Raw genomic sequence first — 14220 nt, 5'->3', positions numbered from 1 at the left:
AGATTGCAGAGATCTGACAATTTTGTTGATGACCAACCCAATAACGCTGCTTATTAAACTTCCAAACACATGTTCTCCTACTATTCTGTGCTCTACTGCTCTCCCATACACTGCATTTTTTCCTCTCCTCATCTGCCCAACAACCACAATAAACACATGTCAAATAATACAAGGTAGATTAATTTGTCATTTTACAACACAGGGTTGTATAATGAGATGAAGTTGCAGTTCCCTAGTTCCCTTTATGCTACTCACAAAAAGTAAATGTTATGTACAAAAATTTTATACAGTAGTTGGGTGGATAAATAAGTCAGAGAAATAAAAAGTAAACCCATCATTACTCAGGTACAGATAACTTGGTCAGATAACAGGTATGGATGATCAGATTAATGCTAGCCAACTACAAACATTGTTCAGGTAAATAATAATGCTATGAGATGGGACTTGACACCTAGCCTTTAGTGTTGAAGCATGTGGTAGTGGATGGACACTTCTATATATGTACATCAACTACCCCAACCTCCATCCACTTACTTTTCACTGCACTATATCAAAGTTACTTTTTGCTAAGCTACTAAAACTGAGTGTACATTGCTAATGGGTTTCTGTGTTTGTGTCCCTGCAGTGATTTTCCGATTCGGGGCATGCAGATCTACGATGGGCCCATCAACATGCAGAACTGCACTTTTCGGAAATACACTGCGCTGGATGGACGGCACACTAGTGCCTTTGGCTTCAGGCTCAACAACTCCTGGCAGAGCTGTCCAAACAATAACGTCACTGACATCACCTTTGACCACGTACCTGTGAGTCAACTTCTGTGGAAAATAAACAACATCACGAGACATTGTTAGAACACAGATGTTTCTTTGAGATTAATGAAAATGGGAAAATCTGTACTAACATTAGGTAAGCAAGTTTCAAAATGGCAACTTTAATATAAAGACAGGTAATATAATGTCTCTGTAAAGGTACCCTTTTTGACCATGGGAGGTACTATGTAGCAAATGCATGAGCACATGCATGATACAAATGTGAGACATTGATGATGACACATGATTTCCCACCATTCTGTTGATCAGTAATTGGTGGTGGAAAGATTAAAGTAACGTGCATGGATTAAAAGTAGGGTTTAAGATACTTTAAAAAAAAATTGTTATACAGATGCTTTGAAGTAAATACACTGACATTGGTCACTAACCATGAGGTCATTTGTTGACATTGGATTCTCTGGAAATACACAATGTGTTTTGGTGAGAAACTGAATGTAAACATGTGGTTGATTATAAGGAAAGTCCAGAGAGCAGCTTTACATGAAGGGAAAAATGTGATTTAAATTTTCAACCTTTGTTCTGAATTTATTGTCATCAGGTTAAATCTGAAAATCCAAACCTTAAAGGTAGAGCAGCTTACATGTATTAATTACTTTGGTTTGCCAATGTATGAATGGATTGTAACGTAATTTAAAAGATTAGACATTTCCCGACTTTCTCGGTTGTCTTTAAGCCTGTGGACTGATTTCTACTGAACACTTTACTCTGGATTGCTAGCTAACATAGCAAAATATTGGCTTGAGTGGATAACATAGAACCTAAAAGGTTTTCCCAATATCTACATTTTAAAATTCACACTGTTGCTATAGTGTCATCATTAGGAGATTGATTCCACTATTTAGCCAGGTCCTTTTTGGATGAGCCATGTTTGGTGCATTTTCATTCATGGGAAGGCAACATTTCTTTGAAAAGATAAGATAAGACAAATAATTTAAAATGGAAAAACAAATCTGCACTGAATCACACTTACACATATGTGGACATTCATTTTAAATTTAATTCATTGAGAAGTGTAAAATGTGTAAAATTTCTCATGCATACAAAAGTGCCCATTGAATTGGTACAAAACTCTAAATAGATGAAATGTAGTTGAATCATTCTGAGCTGTCCTCACCACCAGTTACAGTAAACTATAAGATAGCAATCAGATCGAGTAAATCTAGGATTAATAAACATTTTCCTCAACGAGAGTATGCTGGAGACATTTGAATACTGAAAACTCAATACGAGGATCTTAAAATGTATGCATATCACTCCATCCCTCTACTGTAGATTACGTCTCGCGTGTTTTTTGGGGAGCCTGGTCCCTGGTTTAATAAGATGCAAATGGACGGGGACAAAACAACCATCTTCCACGATATTGACGGCTCGATCAGTGAGTATCCCGGAGCCTTCCTGGTTAAAGAGGACAACTGGCTGCTCCGCCATCCTGACTGCATCGACGTGCCCGACTGGAGGGCTGCTATCTGCAGCGGCCGCTACGCACAGGTGTGCAAGCAGTCATCAAACTCTCTAAACATTTCTTCTCACAAATCAGCCTTGACAAGCACAAATCTGCTTTCTATTACACCCTCTTTGGCACTGGTTGATTACATGTCATTTCACATCCCAATCAAAGTGCTTTGAAATCATACATTCATATATAAGTACATGTTCTGAGTGAAATAATAAACAAATCATGCATAGCTCAGGGCAGCCAACTTCTTCTAGTTTAGTTTGGAGTGAGATTCAGTATCTGAAGTTGGTCCGTTTTCTGAGAAGGCCTTCTGTGACATTACCCACTGCAGGGCCATCACTCCTCAACCCCCAGGAACTTTGTTTAGTTCAGCAGCCAAGTTCACATTTTAAAGCCTGTATAGATGACAAACCAAGTCAATAATCACTGTTATTGATATGTATGGTTGATCAGCATACTTGCCAACCAGATACCATAGTCAAAATCGGGAGACCAATCCTAACATGTCAAGTGAATATCTAGTGAAACTGTATTGCTGAAATATGAGTCCAGAGGACAAAGAGGGAAGGGGGCATTGAAAATTGGTCTCTAAGGAGATTCTGGAGGGTTAAATAAATAAGCAGATATGATTGAATTTTGTTCACATGCATTGTTAATGAATACTATTGGTGTTTCCATTTTCAGATTTGAGGAGTACTCACCTCAAGTGTGTTACCTTGGTTTTAATAAGTAAGGGGACTCAATGCAAGGTTAATGTGTTAAACGGTAACATAACGATAGCACAAGTAGAGAAGAGTCATGATGTCGCCAAATTGTCTCAGTAATGTCAACAATATATCTGAAACCCTACATTTGTCACCATAAGCTGTGGTTAACTAAGACTGTGGCAGAGAAACCACTGAGTGTACTGAACTGGTATGGGTGTGTTTATATTGCTTATGAATTCAACTTTTCATTTATAAGATAGAAGCTTGGGTTATTTATTCTTTTTACATGTTTGTAGTTTAATGAGCCAACTTAGTCAATTTAGCCATAGCACTGGATTCTAAGATGGGTGCCTGTAAAAAAACAAAAAAAGAATACTCATCCAGTTCTTACACCTACATTAGGTGTGTGAGTCCAGGAGCCAAGTCAGATGAAATGAGAAGAAATATATATAACTAAATATTAGAATCAGCCTTGTAATTCTATGGTCGTGTTGTCTTTAGATCTACGTCCAGACACGTAATCCTGCAAACCTGAACATGCACATAGTGAGAGATGAGTACCCTGATCACCCCCTGACACTAGAGGGCGCCCTGGGGAAGAGGAAACACTACCAACAGTTCCAGCCGGTGATCACACTGGCCAAAGGCTACACCATCCACTGGGACCAGGCAGCGCCTGCTGAGGTCACCATCTGGCTCATCAATTTTAACAAGTCAGTGGACACATGAGCCACTCTGAGGACAGCACACACTTATGACAAACACCACCCTCACACAAATCATGTTTACAGCAGGTACTGTCTGCTTTGGATTGTTTGACCAGGTAAGAATCAGCTGTTTTATTTATCATGGACAGCGCACATTAACATCAACAGGATTTACTGTAGATGTGCCAGATTTAGACAAACCATCATTTTCAATCTCTGGGAAAATAATAGAACAGATACATTCAAGCCATTATAACAGTTGTGACTTTGCAACCATGTAACACTAAAAAGCACAAAGGCCTTTAAACAAATAAAAAACACACGGAACATAGACATGCATAATGGGTCTTTCAGACAGACTACGACGACCGCACTGCTGCGCTGTGAAACCCGTTATTTTCAATAGCTTGCGTCACTGCGGTTTGTTGCTGTGTCGAGCAAAGCGTAAGCGCAGCACAGCGCACTGCTCGGCGACCTTACGCGCACGCCGTGTTCCAAGTTCAAAATAGTTGAACTTTTGCGCTGAACCCATCAGTTTTGCTCTGAACCCCACAGCCAGCGCAGCGCAAATCGCTTCCTTTCTGAAAGGGCAATAAGGCAAATGGAGCACACAAGGCAACCAATATTAGAAATCCCATATGGCTTGTGATAAATTCAGAATGATGGAGGTGACTGCATCATAGCAGAAGGAAAAGTTAATTTCCCCTAGCAGCAGCTCTGGTGTGCCTGCTTATATTAATGTATATCTGAGAAGAACAAATGACCACTTGAAACAGGTCTCTGTCCCTTTCCATAATGGTGTGTTTATGACTGAGATTATAATTACTTGCCCCAAAGGGATTCTCTCCTAAGGGTTTATGGGCACTTATAATATGGCCATCAAGAACAAGTACATCAAGTACAAAATATAAAGATGTCTGGCCCGGTGCTCATATCATCAGTCAATATATGCTCAGAATACTAGACAGGGTAAATTGAAGAGCTCCATGCTGAAATGCAGTGCCCACTAAGTAGAAGATAATACCTTGTGGGCAAGAGATACTAACATACAATGTTTTGAGCAAAATATCCATATAAAAATATTATTTTTCAAGACTCCTTACTAATTTCACATTACAGGGACTTTTTGTCTGTTTAACAGTAATAAATATAAGTAAATGTGGCAGTGAAGTCAGGGGTTGGGAGCGGTGTTTTGGCTGTTTATAACCTTATTGTAACTGCATTGTAAAACTTTCAAAAGATTTTCTCCATTTCAACTCAGCAAGATGTATAAAAGATATGTCTATACAGACTTTGAAATCGTCCTAGAGAAACAAATTGACCTTTTTAATCCAGTGAAAAGCATCCAGACCTGCATTTGAACAGTGTACAAGCCTGGTTCTTTGACCACACCAAGCAGCCCAAGGGCTTCATCTGTTGCAGTCAGCCATCCATGAAGTGAATTTTTACCTTCTTCTCCCCCATCACACTGTTACTGGAGTAGCACTGATGTAAGTGCTCACAGGAGGCAGAGGAGGAAGACTGTGTCTCAGTGAATGGAGCTGTCTCTTGTGTCAGATTTGAATGTCCTCCTCGCTGTTTCTCCACTCCTCTACTGACTCCTGGTCTGTATATTTTTGACCTCAGGGTTCTCTGAGTGGTTTTGGTCTGGTGTTCACAGACAGCTTATGTTGTATGTTTCCAGTGTTCACTCAGTCTTTTGTCCAGGGTCATGATCATGTCATACACCACCCCAGTCTTCCTGTCCTTGGGATGGGCTCTTTAGGATTCACCAGAGTGTTAATGAACTTGATGCGCTTCAAGCAAAGTGCTTTTCAGATGGTCTAACTTTCAATCCCAACAAGCTATGTATTTTCATTCTTCAGACATCCACTTCTCTCACTTTTTATGAGTTATTAGAGTTTGTACAAAGTGTTGTCCGACCACATCTAAATGCACAGCTGTTCTGGATGACCAACACTTAACAGCTGGCTTGTAGTCAGAGATAGGCACGAAACAGGATGAATTGTGCATTCATACAGGATCTCCTTGAAAGCATTCGTGGTAATGCACTCTGTCTTACACACACAATACGCTGGAAGTAGTAAAGAATAGAAAAAAGACAGCTTGAGAAAGAAGTTTAAACCCTGCTTACACTCACGCCTCCACACGCCTGGTCAATCATACGTAAAGTGTGCACGGCTGTTGATTCCAGAATTTTGACAATGAAAAGGGTGTTTTAAGATGCTGACAGCCACTTATTTGGTGCATACTGATATCTTAACCCTTAACGTAGCTGAATTTCTATCCAGTTATAGAAAGAAGGAATGCTTGTACAGTTAAACACAAGATGTTGTAGATGATGGCATAGGAAGCTAGCTTTTGTTTTGAATCTGGTCCCTCCTTGAAGGCTTTCTGTAACGGCAGGGCTGCTCCTGAGGTCACTCCAATAACTGAAGCATGAATAACTGGACGCTGTCGGCCTAACTGAGAGCCTAACTTTGGGCTCCTCCCTTCCGATGGTGTTTCCAGTTTGGCCTTCAGCTACTGAACTGGATAAAGGCCGGGTGTCATTTCATGCTAGTCCACTACTCCCTATGGCCTGAGTCCACCCTGACATGGACCGTATGGAGCCAAAGTTACTAAAGGATGGTGTCTACACCAATGGCCCCATCTACAGTTCACAGAGGAATACAGCAAGTGAGGCTGATTCTCTGCAGAAAGAGTTGAACTATGACTTGTTTATTTTGGACTTTATTTAAGAAAACAACTGCTGTCTGTCTTTTGAAAGTAAGCTAACTGACCATGGTTTAATGAGCCATGATTTCCTGCCTTCAGTACGATATATTAAAATGCACCTACTTCCTGCTGATTTTAAAGCTTTGATTAAGGTTCTTGTAGCAGACTCTGTAAAAAGCTGTTGGGCCAAATAGATTATGTTCAATATGTGCTGTCTTGTTAATTAATGGTTGACTTTGGGAAGAGAAATTGGGAAATCCATGGATTGATTGATAAAGAGTGTACGTGGCTTTATGAAGTGAGAGCAACAATTATTAAACTGGGAGTTTGTTGCAGCAAACATTAAACTGTAAAGTTTACAGAGTACATACTTTCGAAAAGACTGCAAGTCGTATTTGATTGCTAATGCATCATTTAGATATGAAGATAAATACAAGTCAGGTGTATTTTAAAATAAACACTAACAAAGAGGAATTGTTCAGTAGCTGACATCCAACTCACTTGTGTTCTTTTCTGCTAATTGCAGTATATAGTAGTTGCATTTAGACATTCGAAATGGCCATTCTTTGCATTACTTGATTCAAATTTATGAACATGTATATATGTACAACATTTTAGTTTAAGAAACAAATTTCAAGCACAAGCACACACATCTCAGATTAAATTGCATAAACACCTAACTGCCACTGTGCAACTGTGAGCTCCAGTTAATGTCGATTTTGCCAATTTCTACACCAGATTTCTTCCTGCCATATTGACCCCACATAATTTTTACCATCTGTTATTTTTGCTATTAATTGGTTATTCTCTTACTCTTAAAAATGTCAGAAAATAGTGAACATGCCCATCATAGATTCACACGGGGGTCTTCAAATGTCTGCAGAAGCAAAAATCTGAGTAAAAGGAATAGTGTCCTAATTTCTTTTAGGAATGACTTAAACAATACAATTATGATGCCAGTTACTTTTCTATCTTCCGACTAATCAACTCATTTGTTCAAATCTGTTCACAAGTGATGTGTTAGTTAAAAGTAGAAATAATCATGACAACAGGTTTGCTGTGAGATGAAATCAGTGCTGTATCTATATCCAATTTGCCTCAGCGTATCTCCTGAAACCTCCTAGGACAAAGCTCCATACAATGGGAGATCGAGCATTCTGCTCAGCTGCTGTGGATGCTTTTAAACGAGGCCTGAAAACCCATCTTTTTAGGAGAGCTTTTGATTGAACTTTTGCCCCTTTCCTTTGCCTTATTGTTTTTGGTTTTATTTTCATGCTCTTTGTTTTTATTTTTTAGCACTTCCTATTTTAGCTTGTAGCACTTTGGGATTTGCTTAAATATAAGGTGCATTACAAATTAAATGTATTATTATTATTATTATTATTACATTTCTGTCATATTTCAGAAATGACTTGATCACCGTTGGCCTCTGCTACCCACAAGGCACCACTTTCACGGTCATCTCCGACATCCACAACCGCCTGACCAAACAGACCCGCAAGACCGGCGTCTTCATGAGGACAGCACAGAGGGAGAAGATCAAACAATCCCACCTGGCTAAAAGATACTACTACTGGGAGGAAGACACTGGGTCAGATACACATCTTACAACACTGTTATCAGAAAACAACATTCAGTGTGACAGTGTCTTTTGAGTAGTGCAATTATTTGAGTATTGAAACCTTTACATTTTCTGCCTATTGATTATCATACATTATGTTGTCAACTTGTTCTGCTGCCCCGAAGAGACCAGTATATCAATTAATGCAGCTTTAAATATTCAAATTAAAGTATTATTCCAGTTTACTACCACATTGTCATATTTTTGTAGTTTTTATCATGATTTATACTCATTCTTATGTCAGCAGTCAGACGATCTGCAATTTTCACTGTAATTAGTCAGTCAATTGCAATGTTACTTTACTGAAAGGAATGACGGCCACAGCTTGAAAAATAAGACCAGTTGACAAGTTGTTCTAAACTTTATTATTGTCATCCTGTGTGAAGGCTCTAACCACAATCTATTCTAGAAAAATGGAAATAAGTTAAATATCTGGAAAAAGGGATTTTAAGAATACATTTTAAATTAAATGTACAGAGCAAAAGAGATGAAAAGGGACAAATGAGGGAGCAAAAAAAACAGTAAGAAGAAGAAACAGAAATACACTGAAGCACATTGCATTCACCAAAGGAAAAACAATTTGAGACTACACAGAGCCTATCTCATAATTATGACTATTGTATCTCATTATCTTGACTGACTACCTCATAAGTATGACAAAAGATCTGATAATTACAATACATTGTATTCTGTAATTCTGTGACCAAATATTAAGTGTTTAGATTGGATGTGTTTCAGATGAATGAGTGTGCATACTGCTGCTTTATGTCATGTCCGTCATAGATATCTACTTAACGTACATTACGGCATGATGTCGTCAGGACATCTTCATGGAGGCTCAAGGCACAGGATGCCACACTAATAATGATAACATCCACATTACGCAGCGACATCAGTATCTCTCACTGTCTCAAACTAAAGAGGAAATAAAAAGCAAATTAAATCATCAAAAGCATCTTAAAATGAGGTCCTACACATCCTTAGTACTGTAATTTCATATATTTATAAAGATACATCTGCATGTCAGTGTTAATTGTTTCTGTGATTGCTAAGCATCAGATGAAGATATGTCTAAAGCTTTACTATGTGCATTGCAGCCTACTCTTCCTGAAGGTAATGGCCAATAACGACAAGGAACAGTATGCCTTCTGCTCTGTCAAGGGTTGTGAGAGGGTGAAGATCACGGCTGTCATCCCTAAAGGCAGTCCACCCAGCAACTGCATGGCCCAGGCCTACCCCAGACACGCTGAGCTGCCTGTTGTGGACGTACCCATGCCTAGAAAGATACCTAATGCCAGACTGGTGAGAAGGGGGGGGCTATCATTAGCAAACTAGAAGGGAAGACTGTCACAAATAGTTTGTCTCAAACCCCTTTAAAGTTCAATAGTGTGTGAACTGCCATCATCTGCAGTTGCAGCATGTCTTTTTGTTCCAGCACACTGTGAGTGCATTCCAGTAGTGGTTTAACACCCCCCTGTTGACACCCCATAATGGCAATCTGGTGCCATGTTAACTGACATTTAAATACTCTAAAACAGGTTTCCAAACGTTTCATGCCACATGGAGAAGAAGCCTAATGTAGTTCTGGGCCATGATCATTTAATTTAAGAGACATCTTTATTGATATCTTAGTAGAATTTTATCACTATTAAATCTTACTATTAATCAGTAAATATCACTCCTAATGAGAACAGTGATGCCCGACTTTGAACTGAAGAATTGTTGTCACGTCAGCTGTAAGTCTAGTGTACTAAAGATTCAAAGTACATCACCGTCAGTCATCGTAGACCTCAGTCTTGACGTTGTGTCATTGATAGACCAGTCTTTATAGAATCTTTAACATAATCGCAAAAGCGCTGTGAGATAACTGTTGTTGTGATTTGGCGCTATATAAATAAAATTGAATTGAATTGAATTGAATCAGTGCCCAAGTGATTCGGTGCCTAGAAGTAGGGAGTGTTTGAGGCACATGTTAAATTACTGAGTGACTGAACAATCAACCACTATATTACTGCACTACTATTTTAACCCTTACCAAATATAGATAGGTTGTGTCCAAAATCATCCATCTTTCAGGATTCACTACTCGGGGAATGAAAGGACTGTATACTGTGTCAGATGGCAAAATCAAAGATACTTTACTCAAATAATACTAAAGGCAATCCTTTAATCTGCCCCAATTTAGGAATTATTCATAGAGACCTACAAGAGAAGCTCAAGCTACACAGGCTCAAATGATCTTAGCAAGTCAGAAATATAGTCTTCTTACAATCCACTCTAAAATGGGTGTGGGTGTGGGGGAATTTCGGACGGACACAGTGATAGAGTGCAGACATTTTGACCGCCATAGCAGATACGCCACAGGTGTAATTAAAAACATTAACACTAGCTCTGTTCCATTTAGAGTAAGTTCCCCATTCAAGCATTATGTACCAAATGTAATTAGTTATGCCTGCTATTTTCTTTCTATGACATGTCAGAATTAACATGAAAAATAACATTACAAAACAAACAACAGTACACAGATTATCAGAACAATCTCATTAAGAAATACAAGAACCAATCAGCGTCGGGTGACAGAGTCGTTGTCAGCTCGTGTAGTGTGTGACCCCCTGTCACCGATTAGTCAGATATTGTGAACGCCACAACGACTTCAAGACTCCTGTCACAAGACGGTAGTGTGAACAGCACGGCCATCGTCCAGCGCTGAAAGTCGTGTAGTCTGCACAAGCCTTTAGGCTCAGTGTATGAATGTGAGTGAATGCAGATGTAGTGTAACAGCGCTTTGAGTGGTTGAAAAGACTAGAAAGGCGCTATACAAATACGGAGAATTTACATTTACTTTCACTCATGTTTCAAACAATGTTCCCAATTTCTAAGAAATACATTCCATTGTAATGAATGCCCATTTACTGTATCCTTATTTACATTCTGCTTTTCTTGGCTTCATCCTGTGACTTTTTCCTGCTACTGAATTGCCCACAGCAATCATTAGAAATGTAATTTCTTTCTTATATGAAAGTGACATTTGCAGCTGTGATCATTTCATCTAATTTGTTTAGCTTTGTGATTGCGGCAAGTAAAAACTGACTTCAAATTGCTTCTGTGAAATGCCAAATATTGTGTCTTCATTCCAACGCTGTCCCTTTGCTTGGTACTCTCAGCACTCACCAGAACATTTCCTGGAGGTCAAACTGGAGTCCTACAACACTCGCTTCTTCCACATCAAAGAGGACTTTGCTTTCACAGAGGTGTGTATCATATTGACAGTAGAATAGTAGGTGTAGAGTAAGTCACTTTGTTTGACCTTGGACTTAGACCACTGGGTTATGAGTTACCAAACAGAAATTATTCCTGTAGATGTGTCATTCAGACACAAGTGTATTGTACACCTGCTCAGAGGGAAACTTATTTTTCAATCTAGACCCTATTTTCCCATGTTTTTTGTCTATGGTACTAATTGGGACAACATTTTTTTTAATTGGTCCATAACTGAGTGAGGGAGCTGCTGTCTGTAGCCGTGAATCAGGGCTGCAATATAATTCTTCCACTAAAGTGCTTATTTTTGCCACTGAAAGGCTCTTATTGTGTCTGACAACATTATGGAAAGGATTCCTACAGAGATAGACCTCTTTGTCAAAGACTAAGATCTTTTATGTTTAACCAGAAACATACAAGATCCATAGTAACTATCCTCCATTTTAATAAAGCAAATTGTTTCTGTTTGTTTTAAAAGCGCTCTAAATAGACTTTTTTTCTTTTTTCTAAGGTGTTATATATGACTTGTGTTATTTGATGTTTGTTCTACTGAGTAAGTGACATCATTGTGTTTTTGGTTCTGTTATTTTATAGATCTCAGAATGGTAGTGTGATTGGCTGGTTGTGTTGTAACAGGTGAATGGCAGGAAGCTGTACCAACCAGAAGATGGGGTGCAGTTGACAGTAGTTGACGGGCATGATGGTAAGGTGGTAGAGAGCAAAGGCTTCAGGAACTCCATCCTACAGGGCATCCCTGCACAATTACACAATTACGTCAATGGACTGAGAGACGGGTAAGAAGCTGCTCCTTTGCTGTCCAACTCTACTAAAAAATTCTTCAACCATGTACCATTGTGCTACCACTCTGGTGAAGATTCTTACTGGTGACTTGCCACCATGTTGTGGTGAATTGTCTTTTCTTGCATTCCAAGAAAATTAATTGCATTTTTACAAAGTTATGTTATGGGTCCAGTGATAACACACATGCATAAGCTTAAAAGACACATATTCAATTCAATTCAATTCAATTTTATTTATATAGCGCCAAATCACAACAACAGTTATCTCACAGCGCTTTTCATAAAAGAGCAGGTCTAGACCGTACTCTGTGATGTTATTTACAGAAGCCCAACAGTTCCCACCAAGAGCAGCACTAGGCAACAGAGGCAAGGAAAAACTTCCTTTTAAGAGGCAGAAACCTCGAGCAGAACCATGGCTCAGGGTGGGCGGCCATCTGCCTCGACCGGTTGGGGTGAAGGAGAGAGAGAGAGAGAGAGAGATGTAAGGAGAGAGAGAGGGGAGGGAGGCAGCCTACACAATATACACACAGAGGTACAGACAGTAAAGGTGATGTTGCTATAGACTAAATGAAAAATGGTACAGATATTTATAGTAGTGTTAATGATAACAGTCGTAATGTTAATGATTATAATAAAAATAATAACAATAAAACTAGCAACAATAGTCGTTGCAGCAGAGGGTGTCGAGCAGGAACACGGGGGCAGCAGGTGACCCGCAGCCACAGATCCAGACTCCACAGCTCCAGAGCCAGAAAACCTGCAGGAAGTGATAGGAGGAGAGAGGAGAGGGACGAGAAAGCACAAGACTACCAGAAAGGGGAGAAGTTGTGTTAGTAACATGCAATAATGGGATAAGGTTGCATACAGAGGGAGAGAAAGTAGAGGAGAGAGGAGCTCAGTGCATCATGGGAAATCCCCCGGCAGTCTAGGCCTATAGCAGCATAACTAAGGGATGGTTCAGGACTACCTGAGCCAGCCCTAACTATAAGCTTTATCAAAGAGGAAAGTCTTAAGCCTACTCTTAAATGTGGAGATGGTGTCTGCCTCCTGAACTCAAACTGGAACCTGGTTCCACAGGAGAGGAGCTTGATAGCTGAACGCTCTGGCTCCTAGTCTACTTTTGGAGACTCTAGGAACCACAAGTAACCCTGCATTCTGGGAGCGCAGTGCTCTGGTGGGGTAGTAAGGTACTATGAGCTCTTTAAGATAAGATGGTGCCTGACCTTTAAGAGCTTTGTAGGTAAGAAGAATGATTTTAAATTCTATTCTGGATTTTACTGGAAGCCAATGCAAAGAAGCTAAAACAGGAGAAATGTGATCTCTTTTCCTGGTTCCTGTCAGAACACGTGCTGCAGCATTCTGGATCAGCTGAAGAGTCATAATGGACTTTTTCGAGCAGCCTGATAATAAGGAATTGCAGTAATCCAGCCTAGAAGTAACAAATGCATGGACTAGTTTTTCTGCATCATTTTTAGACAGGATGTTCCTGATTTTCGCAATATTACGTAGGTGGAAAAATATAGCTACTATCAGCTAAAAATGATGTTCTACCTCTCACACTTTCTCTAGTTCCATCGTCATCATTACATCTAAGGGCCGTCTGGTTACCAGAGGATCCTGGACTAAAGTCTTGGAGAGACTTGGAGCAGACAAAAGCATCAAATTGAAAGGTAGGTATTTCTGTTCCAAGGTGTACTGAGATAAATGTGAGCATGAGTATACTATACCTTGAAATGTATTGGAAAAACATCAAGCATTTTTAACAAAAATGCACTAGATGGCGCTGTGGCTTCATTGGTTGCATTTTACCCCATGTCACAGGCTGACAACAGTGTCTAAGTATTATTATTTCATCATCATTTTTACAATTTTAAAAGGTCAACAATTGTAAAAACAGCCAACCTACGCCATCTGTCTTTGTGAAATTACAACTACATATCTGTCAAAAATGGAACAACCAAAAGTAAAAGAATGGAAAACAACATAAAATGCAACAGCCCACAATCTTTTTGAAGACAAAGATTTCCAGAAATGATGTATATACACATTGGAAGGAAGTGAACGTGAGGCAGGGCATGGCTAAAAAACACCCTGGTGCTCAGATGATTTAATTTACAATG

At 39.4% G+C, this 14220-nt stretch overlaps 1 protein-coding gene across 3 annotated transcripts in view; it reads left to right on the top strand.

Moving 5' to 3' along the window:
* LOC119882333 (cell migration inducing hyaluronidase 1) overlaps window positions 1-14220 on the top strand; it is a 206035-nt gene that overhangs the window by 188842 nt on the left and 2973 nt on the right. For all 3 annotated transcript variants that reach the window (XM_038692341.1, XM_038692342.1, XM_038692343.1), the window contains exons 21-28: window positions 626-806; window positions 2106-2321; window positions 3498-3709; window positions 7827-8012; window positions 9140-9344; window positions 11207-11293; window positions 11937-12094; window positions 13670-13770. In XM_038692341.1, coding sequence (XP_038548269.1) covers window positions 626-806; window positions 2106-2321; window positions 3498-3709; window positions 7827-8012; window positions 9140-9344; window positions 11207-11293; window positions 11937-12094; window positions 13670-13770 — 1346 coding nt within the window. The remainder of the gene's footprint in view (window positions 1-625; window positions 807-2105; window positions 2322-3497; window positions 3710-7826; window positions 8013-9139; window positions 9345-11206; window positions 11294-11936; window positions 12095-13669; window positions 13771-14220) is intronic.

Source organism: Micropterus salmoides, unplaced genomic scaffold (assembly GCF_014851395.1).
Source record: "Micropterus salmoides isolate LMB-PRFRI ecotype aquatic unplaced genomic scaffold, ASM1485139v1 Ms_hic_scaffold_3, whole genome shotgun sequence".
NCBI classification, from domain to species: Eukaryota; Metazoa; Chordata; class Actinopteri; order Centrarchiformes; family Centrarchidae; genus Micropterus; species Micropterus salmoides.
The sequence above is the reverse complement of the archived record's forward strand: the minus strand, read 5'-3'. Positions and strand labels throughout refer to the sequence as shown.